Here is a 25,921-nt window from a genome sequence, read left to right as displayed (position 1 = left end):
CTTTACAATTGTAAATCTGCTCTTGAGTAAACATGCGCCCATTAGAAGTGTCCACGGTGGCCAAGACAACAACTGCAGCTTTGTGCCATGCACAATGTGCGATTATGTTTTCGTTCTTTAACCTTGGACAGAAACTAATCTGGGCAGGACAGATACTTTTTGTTGTATTGTTAACGCTTCGTTAGGTTGCAGTGTAAAGTCAGCCACTGTTTAGTTTACGCCTTTGGTCACTCAAAGGTGTGGATTTTGTGAAGTTTAAAATGTGTGCAGAGTGGTCGAGCAACGGTTAACGCGCACAGCGCCATAAACCCGATGGCCATAGTTAACATGAGTGGCGAGAGTGATATACTAATCAGTTCAGAGCACCCACCATATATCAACACGCGCTGAAGCAGCATGGGTGAAATCTGTTAAAAAAATAACCCGATTACCAGGTGGTCGGTCGGCAACCTGCAGCTCCGGAACCGCCTCGTGACCGTTGTTTATTAAAGAGACCACCATCTCGCATTCACATTGCATTGCGGCTCCTGTTATTTTGTTTGTCGACCCCTGCCAATGACCAGCAAAGCATGAGGGGGAGGTCTTCATCCAGTGGTCCAACTAGCAAAGACCTCGGCAGTAATTTAGATGGTTAAGTAGTTATTCGTTGTTTGCGATAATAGCCAACGCAAACGGCCGACATTAATGCATTCCTGTGCAGTGTAAAAATATAAATAAGCGGACAATGTCTCCATCCCTTCACCTAAAACGTAAAAGTAATGTTTACAAAACCCATCGGCTCCCACCGCCTTCTGGGAGTTGCATCATTTCAGCAGCATTGATTCAGTCCAAGCAAACTCTTGGACGGGTTTCGACACAGTATCGTGAATGATCGTAAACATTTCCAAATGCATGAGCCTATGGAATGGGTCTTACTGAAACGTTATTTATACGCCTGCCAATGTGTAGCTGAGTGGAAAGCGACTGTCTGAGTTTGTAACAAACGTCTTGCTTGTGGTAATGTTTATGTTGAGGCTTTTCCTTGTAATGCTGTGTGTGCCATGTAAACATTTCAACTCCACCGCACCTATGGGAAATCAGCATAATTATGCATGGAGACAGATGTGAAATGGAAGGAGGAAGAAAATAAAATGCTACGAGATAAATTAATTAAAAGCTTCGCATTTTTATTTCACTTTATGTTATTTATTTAATTCCTGTAGTAATGCATGCTGTTGCATTGGGTGTTTCAGTATTGATTACATAAGTATATTCTTAGTATCCATCTCTGCAATAGCTTTCCGTCTGATTCTATTCATTCACAATCATTTTAGCTGTTACTTTATATAGGAAATAGCAGTAAAACAACTTATCGAATTCACACTGTCTCTTTGGCAAGTAATAATTCCCCAACTCCAGTCCATAGATTCCATGAATCGTCATAATTCTGGTTTGTGATTTTTTAATTGTTAATTGTTCGACTTTTGTTTTATTTCTACAGTTTGCATACTACATTATCCTAAATATAATATAATATAAATTGCATGAATATTTGATACTTTGTAAATAATAGATTATTGTTGGCACAATTTTATTCATGTATCCTTAGCATAAGCATTGATATCAATCAATGCATTGTTACATGCTTTAATCAATGCGTTGTTGCGTGCTTTAATCAATGCGTCATCATGTGCATTAATCAATGCATCTTCACATCCTTTAATCAATGCACCGTTATACTTAAACGCGGAAGTGTTTGCAAAGAGTGCTGGGCATGTGCCCATATTTGTGTGCGTACATGTGTGGGCCTATTACCAAAATCACCCGGAATGTGCCGATTCTGTTAGATCTCAGATTCTGTTAGATCTCAGAAGCAGGGTTGAGATGTGAGAGTCACTGGATGGGCGACCACAATGCACGTCAGGTTGCTGTGGTCCACGTGGTCAGCAGCCAGAGGACAGTGCAGCATAATACTTTGTTGGACTATACTTCCTATGCTCCCGTGGCTTTGCTTCACACATTTATTGATGAGCGTGGTTGAAAATATGGGTCGATGCCGGCAACGCGCGTGGCGTGGGAAGGCCCGCTCTGGGTCTTGGTGTGCAGTATGAACCTTAGATAGACTGTCTTTGTCATGCGCCGTTGAAGTGAGGTGTAATCGGGAAGGTGCTGCCTGTGCCGTGTGTTTCACAGGAGCTCTCGAGCTGTGGGTGGAACCGCAAGGAGAAACACAGCCTGGCGCCCAACGTCGTGGCGTTCACTCGCCGCTTCAACCACGTGAGTGTCCCTCTCGCTCTCCCCCTCTCTTGCTCTCTGCCTCCCGTGCTTTTCGGTGCCAAACGCAGTGTCAGAGACCCTCTGTCTCGGTCTCCCTGCCAAACGCAGTGTCGGAGACCCACATGTCGAGATTATGGTTCTGTCTTTTTCATGACCAATCCAAGTTTCATGCAGATGATGGGGCTTTGAAGCGTCTATGAAGAACACATGCAACTTGAGTGAATGTTACAAATACAAAGTTCATTAAGGTCCACCGTGTGCAGTTACTTTTTTATGTCGAATTATTTTGTAAGTAATTGTGCATGTGGATAAGTAATTTCACGCATTGAACAGTATTTATGTTATGCATAAATATCGGAAATAGGAAAATTTTAGTTATTTTCTTTTGTTAGCCACTCATTAGAATCAGATGGCCTTGGAACATTTGTAGATTTCATACCAAACATAGGCATACATATATCACTTCGATTAATATTTTGACTAACCTTTCCCAATCAATGACTGTAGTTTTCAGTTTGAACGTGCTTCCAATCTATTAGGTCATAAACATTCTCAGACTTGTGAAATAATTTCCCCCCCCTTTAGTTCCCCCCCCCCCCCCATAAGGGATCATGTAAATGGATGCGCTGTTGTGTTTCTTTTCTCTTGCATTTACACAGTTTTTTCTTTCAAATGTTCCATCCTGATTACGTTCAGCTCGACCGTCGGGGGCCCAACCAGTCATAGAGTAGACAGTCGGTCTAATGCGCAGTGACCAATAATAATATCACATCAAATGTCTAGACTCTGCTCCCTTGACATGTAACTGAAAAGAGGACACACATGTTAACAATCCATCATAGTAGTTTCATAGTTCTTTGGATATACAAAAAACACAGAACAGAAATGAGCATATGAATAAGTAGATGAATAAATACACAAGTATGTACACTTATATACTCATTTTGGAGTGAGGGAATGGGAAAAGAACCCATTGCGTTTACAACTCTTTCAGGATCACTTAACAGAGTTTAATATTTAAACTACGTTTTCACTTGGCTTCTCGATGTGTGTGGGGAGAATGCCACATGTAATTGGGCTGCTCTGTGTTTTGTTACATTGTATATATGTTTTAAAGGAGGTTTAACGGTCACCCATGTGCTAATTCTCACTGTTCATTCCGGTAAGCCTGTGAGAAGGCCCAGTTCTGTTGAGCAGCATCAGTCATCACACATGCTGGGCAAGTGAAGAGCGGGATTATCGTATTTCTCTCACAGCCAAGTGTTTTACAATCCCAGCATGCACTTTCAGTAGCTTTGGCATGGGAGGTATAATTACCTTGGAATGGTGCTTCAAGCAATACATGCTGCTGCATAATAAAAAACGCTTTCATATCGTCGTAACAAAAACAATTTTGCAACAATTTATGTACTACATAAAATAGTTATTTTGTTGAATTTTTTGCATGTATGCAGCCCTGGGATAATAATTGAATGGTACAAAAATATGAAATGTGGCATACTTAACAACATGGTTTTCAGCTATGGTATTTGTGTTTTTAGCAAACAAGGCAAAGGCTTTACAGCAGTGCTTAAAGTATGGGCACCCGACGGTTTTTTGTTATACGAAAAAAATACTTTCCTTTTTAAACGTTAGCAAAAGGGGCCTATACCATTAGATGTCCATGCACTTGGGCGCATTGATTAGTCTTTTGAAAGTCTGGGAAATTTACCCAGTACTCGGTGGTTGCTGGCTCATTGTTCTAACATAGTGTGTACACTCTCTAGACCGCACCTCTCCAACCCTCACATCCAGTTAGCACGGTTGGCTACGTACGGTGCAAAAGAAGTTCAACATACATAGCCACCCATTTTAAAGGATAAAAGTCAAATACTTACGAGACTGCCAGGTTCGCATTAAAGTGATTTGCTGCGTTAATGTGTTTTTTGAAGCATTACTCATCTCGTGTTTATGGCCCTGAACCCGAGAAATACCAATAATGTTAACCGCTCTGATAACTACAGACTTGGCGCAGCCTGGAAGCGTATTATTAAGTAATACACAATACATATTACATTTTATTATAGAGGAATCACATACTAATTAACTGATTACTAATCTATTATATAATTGCAATACCCCCCCCACCTCCGCCTCTGATCAACAACGATGATGTCGTCCTGCACTTTTTAAGACCGGAAGCAGGTGGATGGCTTCACTATTCTGGCAAATCGCCCAAAATATGCTGGATGTAATTTCCAGCAAAACGTCGTGCTACTCAAATTCGAAATGTTGTGGATTCACTCTTCAAACACACCAGTGGGCTGAAGAAGTAACTAATTGGCGTTTTGTTAACGTGACACATTTTTTACTGATTGGCCGTGCTGGGTGGTGGAGGGTCGCAACACATTTATACTTCTGCGATCTAACCCAAAAGCCTTTATTATGAATAATACTGGTCACGAAGGCCTCCGTATTAAACACACTGTGTCTAGTGGGGTTTTTTTGTGGACACGTTTTACCTCGGCTTAAACGTTTGCACAAAATAAGCTGACAGATCTTGGTTCTTTTGGTAATAATTTATAATAAAAAATTTTTATTTTATGATGTTTTATTTTTATTATTTTATTATTTCCCTTCTACGTGACTTTACCGAAAGAACCAAGAAGATGAATCCCTGCAGTCACGAAAGCTTTAAATCGAAAGCTGACAGATATATATATTGTTTTCTTCCAAAATTATCCTTCACGCATTCATCTGTGGCCCGGATGTGTTCACGTCATCGGTTTCTGAAACGCAGCGAACCTCTTAAATTTATTTTGGGACGCAAAGGCCAGTCAATGGATGCCATAACCAACCCTATGCGTGAGGGGAGCTGCGGTGACTGTGAATTGATGAACGTCTTCTTTTATTAATTGCAGTGCATTTAATTAACAAAAAGGAAAAATGTGCAGCACTGAAATTTCATTGCTCCCGCCACTGCTGACGGGAAAGGCCTCCACCACAGCGAGCTGCGTTGGCTTTGGAGCCTCCGATTAGCACGGTTTGGCTACGTACAGTGCGAAAGAAGTTCGACATCGGGGGGGGGTGTATTTTGGCCTACTCTTTCACACTAGCCAGACGTCTCGGAAGAGGTTTGGGTACCCACATTTTACCTAACGACATGCTTGCTGAAAATCGAATAGCTGTAGTCTACCAATTTTTACTGCTGGGGGGATAGAGTTGGCGAAATGTTCCCATTTATTCAATTACCGTGCCAGAAGATCGAACCAGCAGACTGGATTGCAAGTCCCTTGCGCTAACCATTTTCACCATGGCAGCATCCCATATTTACTTTATACTGTATATGAATAATGAGCAAGGAGGAAATCTCATCTCCTTGCAAAATTGCATGCATTTCTTGTACATTTTTGCCGATGGGTCTTCTAAACTCATACTTTCCAGAAAACATTTCATTAATCAGGCAAACTCTGGACTGGTTTCAATCTTCTGTGTTGCATCGGTAATCAGTCTGTTAAAAGATTCCTGTTTTTTTGCCAGATTTGATTATTGCGCAAAATAACATACTGTAGAGAGTTTTCATTTAATATATTATCTTCAAAAGTTACTTTAATTGCATTTTAGGTTATTTTTACCAGCTTGGTGAAGCACAGTCAAATGAAATATCCCATTGTTAGGGCAGTCTGACGAGCAACACTTGGATTGTGTATACGTTGAACTTCTTTCGCACCATACATAGCCAACCGTGCTAATCGGAGTTGTCAAGAATATCAGAAGGAAGATCTTTCTAGACGGCCGCAGAAGCGTATGTGAAAGTGTGCGCGATGCGGTGACCCTCTTTGTTCGATGGCGAGCCAAAAGCCGCTGCAAGGATGACCGGAGTTTGTGTGCTGGTTCTAGCTCCTTGACGAGAATCAGCAAGGTATCGTGGTTCATTTTGTGGCAAGCACTTTTTGTGTAACGCGTGCGCCCTTGTAATGTATTCGTTCGGCAACCGGAAGCCCAATGCTTTTCGGATTCGAGAACATAGCAAGTTGACGACGTCATTGGGTATAGCAAAAGTAGGCTTGGGGCAGGACACGAGCGTAGAATGGATGATGGCCGGTGGTCGAGACTTAATGCAATAGTGGCAGCTAAAGGTGGGAGCACGCCTTTTGGAGATAAGAGTAACCAGATTGACTCGCGTACTGGAGCTAGATGGATTGTCGCATCGTGAGACGGCGAGAGAAGGTGATGGCTTTTGGGAAGGCCTTCATCCAGCAGTGGGTAGAACGTGGCTGGTGTTAACATTTTCACTTCTTCAATAAGGCACGGTAAATGAACACAGGTGGACACACGAATCGGTTAAATGTGTGTCTTAATGTAAGGAAACCCCGCGAGAAGGGTCCTCTTGTAAGTCAAGGAATATGCTCATGAGCAGAGTATGGGGCTGGCGTTGTGGCTTCTCGCCAAGAATTAAAACGTTTACAGCCCTTTCCATTTCAACTTCACAATTGGAGGTACACTTGACTCAAAGGAACTCCAAGCAGTGGAACAAAACACGTAAAATGATTTAGAGGTATTTAACAGTATTTGGATCAGTACACGGTCGGTGGATGTTTGGAATGACATTGCCAGGCACACATTCCAGTTACCGTTTACACTATTAGCTATGTATCAAGCAAGTGTTGATATTTTAGCAGTACACGATTTCCCTACATATATACACATCAGTTATACTATACAGTGACCACAAAAGGATGCTCCTCGAATTATTGTTGTACAGGTTCTTTTTTTGGGGTTAGATCGAGTGAATATTTAAATGTGTTGGTAAAACCCGCCACCACCCGACACAGCCAACTAGTAAGGGTTGTCACGTAAACAGAACGTGGCCAATTCGTCACTAGTACAGCACTAACCTGTGTGTTGGAGACCCAAGCTACAGCATTTACTATCTGAGTACGACGCTTTGCCAGTAATTACAACTAGCTTCATCAGGCGACAGACAGATTTGTGGAGAAGTCCACCTGTTTCGTTCCTTATATAGAGGCGTAGATGTGGTGACCACACTTCTGCGCTCTTAAACAATGTGGGGGGAGGGGGGGATTACTGAGGCAACGTACATTATGCATGTGCATGATGCGAGCCCTTTGAACTTGCCTTCCTGTCTATTGTGTTGGGTGGTGGCGGGTTTTAACGACACATTTATATATTTACCCGATTTAACCCAAAATTAAAAACCCATTTATTTTGGATGATATTGGTCGCGAAAGCCGACGTGTTAAACTGTACAGATTCTATATGCTTGGTTCTTTCGGTAAAGTCACGTGACTTTACCGAAAGAACCAAGAATATGAATCCCTGCAGTCACGAAAGCTTTAAATCAAAATGTACAGGTTCTGTTCACTTAGTACAAAATGAGGAGTTGTGATCAATTTCAAAACCTGTTACTCATTTCAGGCCGAGTCGTCCAGAGGGAGGGAGGCCCACAGCAGTTTTCATGCACCAGTTGTCATTTGTACGCAGTACCAGCAATCGGAAATATGTCAACAGGATTCATCTTCTTGGTTCTTTCGGTAAAGTCACGTAGAAGGGAAATAATATTATAATATAATAATATATAATTTTAGTATGTTTTATTTTTATTATTTTATTATTTCCCTTCTACGTGACTTTACCGAAAGAACCAAGAAGATTAATCCCTGCGGTCACGAAAGCTTTAAATCGTAAATATGTCAACAGGACCTTCACACTGTTGCCCAATCTTCTACTGCCATATGCACGCACGCTAACCACACTCTACAAATATACAAACATTGTGGCTCTCCAATGCGTTTTCGGATTGTGCTGTTGTTCGTTACGTTGTCCGACGTTTCTCGCCACGTGCCGTGTGTGCGCTGCAATGGGGGGGGGGGCTATCGAGGCTGTGAAATAGAACACTCCGACGTGTTTTTGAGAGCCGATAAACACGCGGCACAATTCGATGACACGTCGGAGAACTGCGCAGCATAACCGTGAACAGCTACACAGTCATCTTCTTGGTTCTTTCGGTAAAGTCACGTAGAATGGAAATAATAAAATAATAAAAATAAAACATAATAAAATAAAATAATTCTCACGACGTTTCGGCCACAACGCAAGCAGCCGTCCTCAGGTGAAGAACAGGTCTGAATTATTTTATTTAATAATGTTTTATTTTTATTATTTTATTATTTCCATTCTACGTGACTTTACCAAAAGAACCAAGAAGATGAATCCCTGCAGTCACGAAAGCTTTAAATCGAAAGCTACACAGTCGTAGTATCCAATCGGTATGCTTGAGTTGTTGTTATGGAGACCGGGCGATCATTCATCGATGTTCGGTCGCCAGGTTGTTGTGGGCTGCGTTGAAGGTTGCCATATTCCACTCCTATGTATGTATCTTGCGCTTATTTTGCACCGTACGTAGCCAACCGTGCTCATCGGAGGTGCTCCTGATATAATTATCTGGCTCCACCACCTCAATATAAACTTATTGTTGTTGCTTTACATCAATATCAGCCGCACGAAGAAGACGAATACATATTTCGATTTGAAGCTTTCGTGACTGCAGGGATTCATCTTCTTGGTTCTTTCGGTAAAGTCACGTAGAAGGGAAATAATAAAATAATAAAAATAAAACATAATAAAATAATTCTCACGACGTTTCGGCCACAACGCAAGCAGCCGTCCTCAGGTGAAGAACAGGTCTGTCGGGAAGACAGCGTCTGAATGAAGAAGAATACATACGTGTAAATTAGAAACACTTTTCAAGGCAACACTCATGTGCGTAACCTTGTGAGCATCGCTTCATAGGCAGACGGATGTGCGTGCAACGATTGGCAGCTCTAATAGGCTCGGCATACGCTGTGGTGACGTTTGTGTTTATTAGGAGCATGCAGCTGTGTTTTCCTATATCCATGTATGGTGTTCCCAGAGCGCTGTCTTATGTTGGGAGTTCTTTAAATAGTTGTTTTTAATTGAAATTATGCTTTTGACCTTCGAAATTGTATTTTACGTTATTGAAATGCGGCTCTCATGTATGACTGTGAATTACCGTCGTCACAGATTTGACTTCAGTGTTTTGATAATTTAGGGCAGTCAAAGCAACTTTAACCTTTCGTCATGTTGAACTAATGTTTCCAGGATTCAGTCAGTGGGGGCTTCATGCAAGTTGCAAATCTCTGACATTTGGGACTTATTCTTTTGAATTAAACATCGCTTGTGGTTGCCAATTGTTCACTCTTGTGAATGACATCTTAGTAAGGAGCCAAAAATATTTGCACTCAACATGTTTAATGTACACAAAGGTTTTGTTTTCACAATAAATGGGAAGTGCTTTCTGCTAGTCATACAGGAGATTCCATATTGGGTGAGTAATTATATATTTTGGTAAAAATTTTGTAAACTCTTTTTTGTCCCTTCTGACAAATATCCGTCACGTCCTAAATGCAAGTGTTGTCCTATTAAAACAAAAACACACGAAATATATTCCCACGCTAAAAACGTGTGTGTGTGATGGGATATTTCTCGACGAGAGAAAGCCCTTCAATAGTGCGAGTGAGAGAGACATCGACAGCTGCACATACAACTATGTCTGCATTGGAATGAAGGTTCCTGTTGAGTCTCGTACATTTCCACTCTGTTATCACATTACAGTAAAAGCAGTCCCATATTGTTTTATTGTGCCCCGCACTCATGATTCGAGTAAAGAGCTATTGAAGAGAAAATACCCTTCCTGTTTTAATTAATGGTTAAAACAAATTGGCTCGTAGAAATGCTCTTAATTAATTTCAGGGAGTCACAATATTTGTACGCAGAGGTCATTTAAGTGCGTGACACCAGCTTAATGGCATCGCGTTTTGTCACTCTAAGTAATGTGCCATTGATGAGTAGTTTTCTGCCATGCCAGTGAATATATAACCACATGTACTATCATGCACAAATCTTGACTTAAAGCTTTTGTGACTGCAGGAATTCATATTCTTTGGTTCTTTTGGTAAAGTCACGAAAGCTTCAAATCATATAGAGAGGTTGTGTTGCGATCAAAACGTCGTGGTTTTGTTATTTTTTGTTATTTTCTTTGAACATATCTATGTGATTTTACCGAAAGACCCAAAGAATATCATGCACAACTTAATACTTCATGATCTTGTGTGTGTGTGTGTGTGTTTGTTTGTGTTTTCCAGGTCAGTTTCTGGGTAATTCGAGAAATACTTGAAGCACAAACTCTCAAAATCAGAGCTGAAATTTTGAGCCACTTCATCAAGATTGCCAAAGTGAGACCTTTTAACCCACAAGCAAAGATGCACATTGATTTAGTTTTGTCTTGGAGTGACATATTGCCATGATCACTAAAATGTTGATTATCATGAGATGTTTGAAATCCATTGTGAGCTCCAAGGCATTATTGCCAAATCCACAATTAACATTCAACTAAGCATGTGAAATTATCTCATGTCATGTGTGTTGTGATTCACTCCATCTCCTCATTGGTAGCTCCTTTAAGAGCTTTTACCCTTTTGGTCTTTTTTCTACCAGCAATCATCTTCGACCTTTATCTCGTGTGGTTATATGTCTTACACAAATACGTGTTTTTCTTAATGGTCTATACCAGGGGTCGGCAACCTACGGCTCCGGAGCCGCATGCGGCTCTTTACGGGCTGCTTCTTGACGATATGTACGTATGTACATAGATGCATTGCGGCTCTTGAAATACTGAATTTTGTACCGAATTGGAAAGAAATGGCTCTTCTTGTTATTTTGGTTGCCGACCCCTGGTCTATACCATTCATAATACATTGTTGGCTATGCGTAATTAAGAATGCAGAGTCGTGGGATGAGATTTACATATTAGATTGATTTAATCATTGTGTTGTATGCCCCTTTCTCTTGACTTCAGTTGTCAGGGAGACATCCGCCAGTCTTAAATGTGCACCACACCGCCAAAGTGAATTGAACCCCTTGACACCCACACGTGTCCTGTGTACTTGCGCCGATGTAACTCGCGATGTCTCTGAAATGCTCTGATATTGACGTGAATATGCCTTGCCCCCCTCTAACTGTGTTGCAGAAACTTTACGAGCTAAATAACCTCCACGCCCTCATGGCAGTCATCTCCGGCCTCCTCAGCGCTCCAATATTCCGCCTCAGTAAAACATGGGCGGTAAGTGGCCACACCTCTTTCATTCAACGGAAAACACCTTACAGTTTCGATTTAAAGCTTTTGCGACTGCAGGGATTCATCTTCTTGGTTCTTTCGGTAAAGTAACGTAGAAGGGAAATAATAAAATAATAATAAAACATAATAAAATACAATTCTCACGACGTTTCGGCCACAACGCAAGCAGCCGTTCTCAGGTGAAGAACAGGTCTGTCGGAAAGACAGCGTCTGAATGAACACCACCAAGCTTGGCAGCGTATATTAAAGCTCGGTTAAAGGGGGAAGGGCGCCTTGACAAAGGAATTTGCATATCAAGAGAAATGTAGCATATTTATGGGAAATGCAGATATGGGATTAGTCACTACTTGTGGAATGCGTAGGAGGTGGGGCGGGGGGTCTCAAAGTAATATTATGCTCGTGTATTATGTAGGATTAGCAGCATCAAAGGGAGGAAGTAAGGTTAGCAGTAATAAAGGGAAGGAATTTTAATAGTAAGGAGCTGCAGCAGCTAAAACACCACGTAAAAAAACTAAAATATTAACTACATCAGTGTCATCAATATACTAAATATACTCTCCAATAAGCTGAGCTACTAACAGTAAGTCATACATTACAATTTTATGTCGCAAAAAATATAATATGCCTCCAGCTAAACTTTTTTCTTACATCACACGGGTCTACCCCGTACTATATACTGCCATAGACAAACCCAACATTAACGTTTTAGCTGCTGCAGCTCCTTACTATTAAAATTCACCTATTTTCTATATATTTTCCTTTTGAGGCGATATTGTTGGCAAATGTGTTGCATTTATGTTGTTTGTGCTCATGCGCCACTGCTCACACAGTATCACAATCATATTTATAGTGTTAGAGTTCCATTACACTGCATATCATACTATGATAAAAACAACATCTATGCCTTGAGTTTCCTGGCTGGCTGCTGGCTGGGATCCTTTCCACCCCAACAATAACTTCGTTTTTATTCTAATAACTCCGTTGTGAGCAGCTTGTGGGCCACTGCCACTGAAATTATCTGGGTAACTGGCTAAATGGAATAGTTTTTTTCTGTAACAAATACACATTGCATTGAAATGAAATGGAGGAAGAAATTCAGAAGACATAATCGTTAGCAACACCGAAGAGGTGAGAGTGATTAATAAAGAAGACTGATACAGTTCATTTAGAATTACTCTAAATTTTACATTTATGCTCCTGTTAACGTGTTTTTTTTTGACAGAATATTCTTAAAATCTAGGTTCAATGCAGGTTCAATCCGGCATAGCAACCGAGAGCTGATGAGATTGCGTGCAATTCTGGCTGATTTGGTCAGAGGCGCTACATCATTAGACATGCTACAGATACTTTTTTCTCTTTTTTTTTCTTTGTGAAAACAATTACGTTTCTGTGTCACAGACCGCCCTTTGCGCGTGCGCAGACAGATTGTGTTTATGAGAGCCACCTGCTGCCTCTGTGCCGCTGTTCGTGTTCGTAGTTACAAGGAGACTTTTTTTCTCTCTCTCTCTCCCCCATTTGATAAAAACTGCAAACATCTGTTTGTGAAAGAAAAGCTTAGAGTAATAAACAAACTGTGAAAGAATAATTGTAAAAGGGAAGGCATTACACTGACAGGAAATTATGTAATGTGAGTGGCATTTCGTCCACAGCTGAATTGACAAATAATCCACACAATTGCAGATGTAATGGGTCAAATAAAATGTGTTTTTGTTGCTGTCCACAATCTGCACAAACCTGGAAATGTTTTTCATTCTTTTAAACTTGCTTTAGTCTTTGTTGTAAAATGCATTGTTCTAAATACGAGTGTGAAATGGGGAAAAACTGTAACTATTTCAGTAAGATTTTTCTATTTTTGTTTTTTTAAGTCGTAATGATAACCTAGCTACATATGACAACGGGAGTTCATAGAACACTGACCGAGCTAAAGTTTATTATGGTTTTAATAATATACCAACCCTGAATTATTTACACAGAATACATTTAACTCCTTTTATCTATCTGAGAGTTCACATTATATTCCTTCATTTTTGGGTATTGTTTAGCATCCAGTGGGAATTCATTGATGAAATTAAATAATGAGAAATGAAGCTAAATAATCTCTGTAGAATTGAACTTGTGTGGAACTAAAGACTCGCAAACAAAAGACACCTGAATACATGCAGCTGCCCTGTTTTTAATGTTACTATTTGTCTAAATTTCTCAAAGATCTTGCTGTATTTGTCAACGTTGACCCATCGTCAAACAGGAATTTAGCCCTTGGCATTTGAATATATTTCCACGTTCTACTAGAAAAATGTGCTCAAATAAACACTGTGTGTATGTATATATCACATTGAACTTCAGGTTTTAGGGTTTAAAACATTCAAATCTGAACTGTTAGGATTAAAACCTTCGTGATTTACCACGTATTTACCTGTGTCGAAGAATTCTGCTGTAACTTTCAAGTAGCTTCTTGCATGGTGAATCAACTTGGTATATTGTTGCAAAGCTTTTGCATTCTTTCCTATTCTTAGCCATGCACATGCTTGGCATATTGGTGGAGAGAACTTTACAAAAGCATTGACTTTTTGGACGAGTTGTATTCTCAATTTCAGCTGATATACTTCTTTAGGGTTATCCAGCCAGATTTCTCATGTGCTGTGAAAGTGAGGATTTTATTTTTGTATTTTATAGGAGATTAAGTAATCCTCATTATAATGGACCATTTGTATATGCTACATCCAAAATCGTGTGTCTATCCGCTGCTGGGCTAGGGGTCTGCCCGCCCTGTGTGGGTCGCGAAGTCTTTTGACCAAATTCCATGCTGGACATTGCAGGCAGCGTGGTGGTCGTAGGAGTATGGTATAATGCTGCGCAACAATAGATCATCGTACTTTAATACACTTTAATGGAATAATACTGTGTGTATCATGCACGATATCACACGATCAGTGTTGGCCAAGGCCTTGGATAAACTTTACCAATCAATAATACATCATTGGATAGAGCCTGTAGTTTGGTCTGTGTGTGTGTGTGTGCAGATTCCGTTCACTAATATCTGACTCTTGGTCCCTCGCTGCCCCTCCCTGCCTCTCCACTGCCTCTCCACTGCCCAGTGCCTGAGCCGAAGGGACAAGGCGACCTTCGATAAGCTCGACTACCTGATGTCAAAAGAGGACAACCATGCGCGATTGAGAGAGTATATCCAGAGCCTCAAGATGACCCCCTGCATCCCCTACCTGGGTAAGCACGTGACCTCGCACGTCCTCGAGATGTCATCTGTAAACTACCGACGCGTAACGAGTTCCTATAAAACGTCGTTTGTTTTTGTTGTTGTTGTTGCATTGACCAGGGCCCCCCCCCCCATAGTTTAGATCAAGTGCCCTTGCCGAAAACATCTGGTAGTTCCGAAGCATTCGTTCACCAAGCCTGACACCGCCGATGAGAGAGACCCTGTAGGTCGAAACCGGTGCAGGGTTTGCTCGTCCAAACAAATGCTGTTGAATAATATTGGTCTGAAAAGCCGATCGGAAGATGGACTTAAGATATTTTTTTATTCGTATGTGGAGACAGATTGGAGGTCCGCTCATATTTCCTTGAGAGCGGTGTTTCTCAAACTCTTTTGACCCGCGGACCACTCAGCCGATGCCAACCACCCAGCCCCCCGCTCGTGGTGACAAAACGCATTAACTTCTCTCTCTGTATACCAGAAATACAAAAGGATTCTTATTACTAGAACAACTTTTTTTTTAACACAGCTCAAAGAGTGTTTGGGGGGGGGGGGGGGAGGGGTTGCGTAGGCATTTACACCTTAGGGCGAGGGTAGTTTAATCAGGGTAGTTTACCTAACTTCATTTTTAAATGAAATATCAGGAGTAAAATATGAATTGACGTCCAAAACAAAAGGTAAAAAAACATTGCCATTATTGTCCGGATCAACATGCGTTCGCATCAAAGCCCCGCGGACAACCTGGAGGAGCGTCGCGTGCAACCTCGTGGTCCAGGGACCACACTCTGAGAACTGGGCGATGTAGACCACCAGGTTGACGTAATGGAGCACCAAAGTGCATTACAGATCGTGTGCATGTGTAACGACGACTTGACACACTTTTTCTTGAGATGGCACTTTATTGAAGAGACGTTCACTTGACATCAGGCGGAGACCGCCACTGCAACAGCCCTGAGTCTCCCGCGCATCTCCCTTATATACCGACCGAAGCCACGCCCCCCCCTTCTCGATCATTCTCTCTGACTCTGGACGCTTGCTCCACCGGCAGATTCCACCGTCCTCTTCCGTCATCTGACCACGCTCCCTTCTCGAACATTCCCGTAGCCACCAGTCCCTTCGCACTCACAGCTGACACCCCTGGCATTACCTCCCGTGGCCACTAGTGCATTCGGACTGCAGGCTGACTCCCCTGTCATTACCTCCCGTGGCCACTAGTCCATTCGGACTGCAAGCTGACTCCCCTGTCATTACCTCCTGTGGCCACGAGTGCATTCGGACTGCAGGTTGACTCCCCTGTCATTACCTCCCGTGGCCACGAGTGCATTCAGACTGCAGGCTGACTCCCCTGTCATTACCTCCCGTGGCCACGAGTGCATTCAGACTGCAGGCTGACTCTCCTGACATTACCTCCTGTGGCCACTAGTCCATTCACAGCGCATGTAGGCTCTCCTGTCATTACACATGTATGTATGTTGAACTTCTTTTGCACTGTACGTAACCAACTGTGCTAATCGGAGGTGCGAGATCAATTACTGCTGCTGCTAGTTTTGTGGTTTCCAGAATTGTACACACATGCATATGTAACTATGTTGTATGCAATAGTCAGGAATAAGGCAACTATTATGCACATTGTGTGTGTTCCAGAGTGTTATCATTTTGCTCATCAGTGTAGACTGTGCTGATAATATAATTACAGTTATGATTGCACTTTGAATTTACAGAACGCCTGAATGTGATCGCATCTCATAACGCTGCATGCTGCTCTTTATTGGTTTATATTGCACTTAACCTTATCTACAACGCAACCAACGATTTTATTTAACTGGTCCATTACACGGGGTTCACAATGTTTATCCCCTGAGGTTATCGCAATGTGGGCTGGAATCCAAGTGATGGATGAAATGTGTGTAAAAGCAAATAGAAAATGTTTGTTTAAGGACACAGTCATGTGACATTGGATTCACAGTGAAGTGAGTTCTACGAAGTGGATCACTGTGAATACGTTGCAGTGCTGATATACGAAATGGGGCTTTTACATCATTTTCCACATGAGGTGAAAAGTGATTATAATGATGTCTACTGCCGCAGCCAGCATTTTATTTAAGGGCTGGCTGAGCAAACATCTCACGTATTAGTTCTAAGTAGCTTTACATCTTTTTTTCCCTCGGTCAATACCTTCATCCTCAAAACCTTTACCAGAAAAAAAAAACACACACACATAACAGAAGCAACAGGACATTTTCCATCGTGTTTTTATTTCCAAACTCTTGAATGCGATTGGGACACCCGAGCACATCTGCGCATCTGCTGCAGAATGTAGATGTTCGTCGCTCGAGTTTGGAGTTCGCTCACACGGTGTTCCAGGAACTGCTTAAGCGCTTTGTCTTTCGTGACGTGCGGGGGGAGCCCGTCGGGACCGACCTGCTCTCAGTAATCGCTCGGCTCGTTTTTTAAGATTTGACCCGTACGTCGGCGTTGCCCTGGCCAACGACTCTCCGTGTCTATACTCCCGAACGCGAGAAACACCCTCGCAGTGAGTGCACGCGATCATCGGCGCCCGCAGCACAATAAGCATCCACCCTGGCTGGCTTGGCACGGGGCCAGGGCTCGTCGAGGGCTAGTGTAGGTGAGGTTTCTCAGTGGCAGCAAGGGAAATCACCTCCTGGGGAGGGGAGGTAGAGGGGGGGGGGCATGGGGGGCAAAGGAAAGGGGAAGTGGTAGGCGGTTGGAGCGGACGAAATAGTGAGAGGTGTGTGGGGGGGGATAGGGTCAGAGGGGGTGGACAGGGGGTGCCGAGTGAGATGGGGAGAAGCGTGGCGGCAGGCAGGCAGGCTGTGCTGTTGTTCACCACGCTGCTTTGCTGTTGCACACAGTCCGCATGTGTTATGCCTTTGCAGAGGAATTCTTGTGTGTTTTTCAGGGGAGGGGGATTAACATGCGTCAGAATTTTCCCCTTGTCGCTTTTCTATTGAAAATTTCAGTGTCTGGGAGGTTGTGGCAAAAGAGAAGTACATGGCAGGGAAAAGTCTCTAACTCCGCTCTCGTAAATCTGTTGCATATGAGTGAAAAATTTCGTTTGAAATTTTAGACTCCTTGAGACTTTTCTGTCACGAAGCTTTTAGCCTCTAATAGTAAGGGCACCCACAGGTGTGGTGGCTTTAAAGTATCACAGTGTGACACGATCCTTAGTTTGAAAGTTCCAGTTTAGTGCTTTGTGAAATGTATTATGTAGATTCTGTTTCTATTTTACACACGTGCCTCATAATTTGACGAGGATTTTATACATTTATAGTCGTGGTAAATAAATAAAAGTAGAGAATTGATATATTAATTATATATATGGATTGTTTTTATTAAATGGAAGATGTTTTTTTATAGTAACCATGAAACTAATTAAATTCATAAACTGGTATATGGTTAATTGGTTCTTTACCCTTCTATCTGGCAACAAAACTGACACCTTTTTACAAGGAGTCATGTTTGCATAGACCGCAATACCTGCAGTCATAATACAAACAAAAGAACATAACTCTGATAATGTGCACTGTCCTTAAAGTTGATTGATCCACACCCGAGACAGCTTTCCTTAGAGCCTAGTCTCATATGGGTTGGACCAGATGACGCCAAAAGGCGCACAACTCAAAGACAATGCACCATCAGAGTATGAGAGCTGGGGGCAAGCATCATCTGGTCCAACCCATATGAGACTAGGCTCTAAGGAAAGCTGTCTCGGGTGTGGATCAATCAACTTTAAGGACAGTGCACATTATCAGAGTTATGTTCTTTTGTTTGTATTATGACTGCAGGTATTGCGGTCTATGCAAACATGACTCCTTGTAAAAAGGTGTCAGTTTTGTTGCCAGATAGAAGGGTAAAGAACCAATTATCATATTTTTTACTGGCAAATGAGGTTCCCATAGTGTAGATGCTTGCCCCGAGCTCTCATACTCTGATGGTGCATTGTCTTTGAGTTGTGCGCCTTTTGGCGTCATCTGGTCCAACCCATATGAGACTAGGCTCTAAGGAAAGCTGTCTCGGGTGTGGATCAATCAACTTTAAGGACAGTGCACATTATCAGAGTTATGTTCTTTTGTTTGTATTATGACTGCAGGTATTGCGGTCTATGCAAACATGACTCCTTGTAAAAAGGTGTCAGTTTTGTTGCCAGATAGAAGGGTAATAAACCAATTATCATATTTTTTACTGGCAAATGAGGTTCCCATAGTGGTATATAGTTCCAAACAAAAGCGGCCCTTTAAAAGATCAAATAGAAAGCAAACCCATGGTGTAATGTGAATGCTGCTCCATTGATAAGTTTACCACGCCGTACACACACAACGTATGCCAACGTAAAGAGCTTGACTGTTTTAATTCCAAACGGTCCAAATAGCTCTGCGCTTAGCTATTTAATGTGGCTCGAATTCAGGCAGCCACATTTGGGTGCAGCACAAAAGCGAGTGTTGGTCCCGTGTCATCATCGTTTGCACCTCCCTGCCGCTGGGAGATCATGCGCAACATTCCGCCCAAGGTATGTAAATCTGCGTGGCTGCCGAGCAGGACCCGTAAATGTTGATGGGGGCACGTGAAAGAAAAGAAGATTTGAGCTCTCAATAAAAAAAAAAGTTTTCGCCACCATCGTCATTGTCATCATCATGCGATTATTTGTGTGTGGAAAAGTTTTTTTTGTTAGCTGCACACGCAGCACCTTTTGTCAATCCACTGCTGGATGAGGGCCCTTCCCACGCCGTGTGGGCCGTTTGAGTTATTTGACCATACTTCACCACACGAGCCAGCATGGGTTGGTGACGACGGGGGGGGAGCCTTATGCACATATTTCACCTGGATAATTCTTTCAGATGGCACATCTCATTTGCAAACATGTCCAGTGTCAGTAGTTGGCACATATGTTTGGAGATTTCGTTATTGCAGTTCTTCTTAAGAAAATAACAGATGTGCATTATGAAGCCTGTGCAACTGAGTTCAGTTCCTGGTCATGGCTAACATCTGTGGCGAGTGATATTTTAACCATATAACTTATGAGACGAGCAATGATGATTCAAAGACTTGTCATGATACGGCATTGTGATTTTATTCAATAATAAATGATATTTATAACAATTCGGTTCATTGACAGTGTCGGTAGTGGCTTGCAGAGGTCACATGAACGAATCGCATATGTTTATTAGCAATTAAATAATACATTCTCATCTACGTGGTTCCTTGCATGTGTAGTGAGACTAAGAATCGGTGTTCATTCTGTGGAATTAATTTTGTGCACATTTATCTCTCACACCACTGCTGGTGGAAGCCCCCCCCCCCCACTAGAATGAGCTTTAGAGACATCTTAGAAGTGGTGGGAGTACCCACACTTTACCCCACCACACGTGACCAGCACATCGACTGTGGTATACTTATTTATACTTCTGGGTGGAAAAAGGTGGAGGGGAATTTAGAAAGTTGAAGTAGTGAATTATAGTTCACGACAAAATGTTTTTTTCACGTCGATATTTAGAGCCTCATGACTGTACATTTAAGAAGCAATTCTAATGGTATGTATAATCTTACAATCCTCACTGTTAGGAAAATATACGTGGAGATATAGTTTCGAGTCATATCCTGTATATTTACATGTAGCACTTTTATGAACCTGTGTATTCCACAAACCGGTCTGCTTTTTTTCTAGTTACAGTTTCAATGTTCAATACTCAAACAGAATGTGTTGTTGCAGATGCACCTTTTGCCGATAAAAAAAAATTGATTGCCAAAATTGCTTATTTCCATCCATGATCTAGCCGCCTGTGTTACCGAGCCGTTTTCAATTTTAATAATTGTGGTAGTTGATAGAGCCGCACGGCTGTGCCATGGGGAAACTCTGCAGCATCTACAGGTGGAAAGCATTTGGCCAGAGTGGAACACTCTGAACCGGTACACTTCTTATTGCTTAAGTAGATTCTTTTTAATATACAGTTGACTTTGAATGACGTTTCTTAATTTACACAAAAAAAAATCGGAAATAAATTATGCATTGTTGAATAAAATGTAAATGAATTAAAAATCATTTTGAGAATTAAAAACACAAACTGCATTTTTAGGAGTGATTTATTAATACCAGCATACATGGGAACATTCTCTTTTAACGAACTCGGATTAGAATAAATTAAATGTGCGTGCTAAAGTACTTAAATTGCTTTTCCAAGTCATTTTCGTTTTCTCTTTAGCTTTAAGAAAAAAATAAATGGTTTTAGCACAAGTTAAATTGATTACAGTACATTTCCCAATGTCAGTGTAAAAATGTTTCAAGAATCCGTTCCCTTGATGTTGACACAATATTGACATTTTTGAACATATCGAATGTTTTCAAACAAACAATGCAAAATAATTAACGATGGAATGGGTGCGACATTTGTGGGCTGTTTCCACTAAATTTAACTCGATTAGACGTGTTGTTTTAACTAAAGTGCGCACTGGCACTGCGTTGGATATATTTAAGTTAAATTGCCCATGCCACAAACGGCACAGCTTGCATGCCAAGTCGGCTATAGAGCTCAAAATTGTTTACATCGGGGGAGATTTACTCCAATTATATAATGGGTGAATCCATTATGGGCTCATGTTGTAGCTGAAAAGTGTGCATGATGAAAGCACTTGGCAGCTACAAAAGCCAAAGGGCACACATCCACAGCCCTGGGCCTACAGATGGGCCATAATGCAAGTGGAATTAATTGACAGCCAGAGACCTCAGGAGCTTGCAGAATGAACCAGTGGATGTGTGTCCAACCCGCCTGCACAGTGTGGCCACGCCGAGTCTCCGTCCCCAAACAACGTGCAGTTCACAATACCACGCAGGAATTCACGGACCAGGAATTTAAATGTTGATTTCCAGCGGCCAGCCAGCATAACAATGAATTCTTAGGCGATTACCAGTGGGTGTGGTGGTGACCTTGTCTGGGCATGAAAGTATGGGATTTAAGAAACCCCTTTGGGAATCGACCAAATGCCCTCTCTTAATGTGTTCCTTTGATAATCTGGTGTGAACTCTTGTCAGGGGTTTTGAAAAGAACATTCATTATTATTCTACTGTGAATTAGGAAAACTGGCTTCATTGTGCCATCCTGTGAAACAACGTGGGCATGTTTTTGGAATGTTGTGAACATGTTTAACTTGGATTACAATGCCATCAGATAAAACATTCCCATTTGCAGTTCACTTCAGTTTGTGTGGACAATTGTAATAGGCATGCTAACTTACTTTAAAACTCACCTCGTGAAGCTATAAGAGGTGATATTGCAAAGCAAACAATTTATATAAATGTCCATTTTGCTGTTTAAAACACTTGGTACTCTTAATGTAGAGTAATCACAATGCAGAATAAGTATCTTCCCCTTACAGGTGTTCCCCTGGTGATTGAGGCCCAGGGAGACCAATAGAAACAGTGAGATCACGATCCAAAAAGGATCAAATATATGTGCTCATGCCGTTTTGGAAAATATTGTGTTGTTTTTGTAATGTCCACATGCTAAGAAAGGACATGAGCTCAGCTAAAATTGCTGTTAATGCAACATTCCTTCGAGTTAAATTCCTTTTTTTAACTTCGCTTTGGCCTATGTTTGTTGTCCAAGAGCCATTTTTTCTTGTTTCGAATAGCTGGGGTAATCTGTAGCATGTGTTCTAGTTAGTGTTATTTTTTTTTACATGCTTACGTGATTAACCATGGCGAGTCTGCTTATAGAGGCCAGAGATGGAGAAAACAAATGTCTGCTTGCCAACAGAATAGCTTTCACATGAATATAGTCCAATGGAGATTTTGTATTCGAGATTTTAATAATAGAACAAGGGTTTTGCTGAAAAGCAGTGAAGTGTTTTACTAATTTTTTTGCCCACCCCTTGCTCAATTTTGCCTATAAAACAAGAGCCACATTTACAACGATCCTTCTGACTGCAGCAACAGCAGTCGTTCTTTTGGCTGATACCCTCTTAAGTTGTAGAGAGAGAGAGAAAATACGTTTCCTTGTGTTCTGCCTCGATTATAATCACAGGGTGGTTGGGCGGTGGGCAAAATAAATATAAGTTACAAATTACCGGAGTATAATGTAACTAGACACCAAACATTACGACTGAGCTGTCTCTCGTCTAATGTAGATGCAAACGTTGCAATGACTTCGAGGTGTACAATTACTTTGAGGTGTGTAATCTCAACGGCGATAACAAATGTAATGGAATTACCTGTTTATATTACACGTAATTTAGATGTTGACCCCTACCGTGGCGGCGATGCTTGGTGTGGCGACCAAGTTTGTGGACACTGTGCGTCTGCAAAGCCCCCCGCTGTTCCAACTTCCAAGGCTAATGCCCGCTACGGGACAGTGGGCTGGTGTCATGTGACGTGCGGGCGAGTAATGATGAGGGTTTTGCTGGACCTTGGCAAGTTAAACGCTTTGACAGAAAGCACAGGCTCAGGGAGGGGGACTCCCTTGTGCGTCTGAACACGAAAGACAAAGACGAAGATCCCCGTATAGCCTGTAACAGACTGTTGGGGCAAGTGCTGTTGTGAGCGAGCACCTATGATGGCCGACACTGCACACGAGGGAGTGGGTGGCCAACACCACGCCTGTCCGTCTTTGTCTCCCTAGTGGCGATGTTTACACGCCGCACCAGGTACTCATTTGAGGCTGAGTCGACCTAGGGGAAAACCAGGACTGATGTCAGATAATTGTTACTGGTGTTGGCCGTGAGCGGGAATGGAACTCGGGTCGCTGGGTTCGTAGGGCAGCGCGCTAACCGCTTCACTACCGCTCCCCACACGTACACACTTTCTTGCATATATATTTAAAGAGGCAAACACAAAATGGTCAGCGTTTTTTGTATTTCATTGGCTTGGGTTGTATAGGTTTTAGTATGCACTTTTACTTGAATATTGTACAGTAACTTTTAAACAACCAATGACTTTGTTTTGCAAGGCCCTAAATATGTAGAATTTGGCGGTGATGTATTGGATGGATGAATAGGTTTATAAAATGATCATATTTTAAAACATGGCCGTTTTCTGAGTGGTAATTTTGGCTACCTTCAAATGCTATGCATTATTCAGGTGGAGGGGGGAAGCTGAGCCCAGTTCGATTCCCTCCCATGACTAGCATCAAGGGTGGTTGATAGCTGAACTGGTTTTGCCATCACCCCTTTATTTTCACCAACGCACACTGACCACCGACACCACTAATTAGCACGTTTGGCTACATATGGTGGGAAAGAATGTCAACTTACATACGACCATCGTGCTGGAGTCCGGTATGGTCAACACAACCCCAAGTGTGGATTGACAACGGGCTATACATTGCAATTGTGAAATCACACTACACGCATATCGTAAAATACAATTTACAATTCATGCCAAAGAAATGTAGCTGCCCAAGTGGCTCAGCGGTAGAGCAAGCAGCTTGCAATCTGAAGGTTGCTAGTTCAAATAGCGGTTAGGGGGGGGGACGTTTACTTGGCATATCGACCGTCCCTCCAGGATATACTGCCCCGCTCCCCCGGCATGAGAATAATATTATTTAGTTTATTTTGCTGCTCTAAATTTCCACGGGATGTCACTTCGTTGAGCCACCTTTTTTGTGGCCAGATTGCTTCTGAAAAAGAAGCCAAAATGCCTCAGTGGGCTTTTTCCTGGGAAATAATAAAAACAATTGTTCCGATTTATTTGTATATATTTTGAAAGTTATTCGTTTACCTTTTCCTATACTTTGCACTTCTATCGTGTTTTTGTATTGTTTGTTGTAACGTTCTGATACACACCTACTGGACATCTGTGAAAAAATTAACCCGTAAAAACAAAGTTTTTCACCTGCCACCATTAAGCAATTGGTAATTAAATATAAATTATGTTTTCCTAAAAAGTGTAACATTTTGGAAAAAATTTACACGAAAATAAATTGTCACGCACAACGAGTCTGTGTGCAAAATGTCAGCTCGATTGGATCACGGGAAGTGGGTTAAAAAACGACCGAAAGATTTGCACGGTCGTAAGCGCGCAAGCAAGCAAGTGAACTTAATATAAAGGATTTAAAAAGAGCTCGATTTCTCATCGGATTCCTCCAGTATAAATCAATATTCTGATTCTGAATGCGGATGTTCCACCAGAGGAGATGACTAACTTCCAACAGTGGTCATTGAGTAGGAAATATGTTCTGTCATGAACCCAGAATACATAAATGCTTAATAAGATTACTGCAACAATTGATTTTGCATTTCATAGCGCAAGTGGAAGGTTTTGCATAGAGACCCAATTCCACTGGTTAAAGTGAGTTTTTTTTTTTCAGCGTCTCTGGTTTCCATAATTGCCCGTTAGCAAGGAGGAATTGTGAAACTGACGTGACTGTTTTTATTTCAATCTTTTCATTTAAGGAGGATGTAAATCGTTATTTTCGCTGTAATAGCACTAGCAGTAGTGAGAACACAATGATGTCAGCTTGCAACAATGAGACATGGTAAATTCAGCATGGAAATAGTGTCAATTCAAATCAGTTCTCAGGAAGTAAGAAAAAACATGTCTGGTGTTTCCAGTCCAAAGGGTATGCGTTAGGGACGTGCGCCTCATTGAGTGCTCTCCTTCCAGCTGCCAAGTCCTCATTGTTGAGGCTGCTAACAATCCCACAGTATGAACGCGGTGAAGTGAGGATATGGGAGAGCTTCACATGCTAAAGTGAGGACAGTGGTCGCGTAGTACAGCAACAACTGCGCATTGGATGGTATATCACGCACTGGTGCTTGCCGTAGTGTTTCCATTAGCACACTGGTTTATTGCAATCCAGAGGTTTCCGGTTCAATCTCCCAGCGTGGCACTTGAAACGAAATTTAAGTGCATTGAATGCCCCACCTCCGTCCACCCAACAGCATAAATGGCTAGACCACAGTCGTTTGACAGCTCGCCGCGTGTGGGTGGGGTAAAGTGTGGGTACTCCCATGACATCTGGCCAACGTGTGAGAGTGGGCCAATATGCCCGCTAGAGCAGTGGTTCTTAACCTGGGGTGCACGCACCCTCTGGGGGTGTGAGATGCCCTTTCTGGGGGTGCGAGACATGGGCAGATTTTTTTTGAAGGTAAATAATCGAAAACACAAATTAAGCATGAACACGTAAGTACAACTTCTTTTTTCATGAAACCTATGTGTTTATTAACATTATGCATTTTTTTACAATAGAGAGCCAAAGGTGTGCAAGGCTGCAGTAAAGGTTAAGAACCACTGCTCTAGAGGGAGCTGTCCAGAGTTGTGCAGAGCGGAGGTCCCTTCGGTCAGCATTGAC

The 25,921-nt window shown here is 42.0% G+C and overlaps 1 protein-coding gene across 4 annotated transcripts in view; it reads left to right on the top strand.

Annotated features, from left to right (window-relative positions):
• Positions 1 to 25,921, top strand: part of LOC144937905 (ras-specific guanine nucleotide-releasing factor RalGPS2-like) — a 193,056-nt gene that overhangs the window by 81,972 nt on the left and 85,163 nt on the right. For all 4 annotated transcript variants that reach the window (XM_078865500.1, XM_078865497.1, XM_078865498.1 and 1 more), the window contains exons 6-9: positions 2,173 to 2,256; positions 10,422 to 10,511; positions 11,306 to 11,398; positions 14,509 to 14,635. In XM_078865500.1, the coding sequence (XP_078721626.1) occupies positions 2,173 to 2,256; positions 10,422 to 10,511; positions 11,306 to 11,398; positions 14,509 to 14,635 (394 nt within the window). The remainder of the gene's footprint in view (positions 1 to 2,172; positions 2,257 to 10,421; positions 10,512 to 11,305; positions 11,399 to 14,508; positions 14,636 to 25,921) is intronic.

This window comes from Lampetra fluviatilis, chromosome 20 (assembly GCF_964198595.1).
Source record: "Lampetra fluviatilis chromosome 20, kcLamFluv1.1, whole genome shotgun sequence".
Classification (NCBI taxonomy): domain Eukaryota; kingdom Metazoa; phylum Chordata; class Hyperoartia; order Petromyzontiformes; family Petromyzontidae; genus Lampetra; species Lampetra fluviatilis.
Note: the sequence above shows the minus strand (reverse complement) of the source record. Positions and strands in the feature narration are given on the sequence as shown.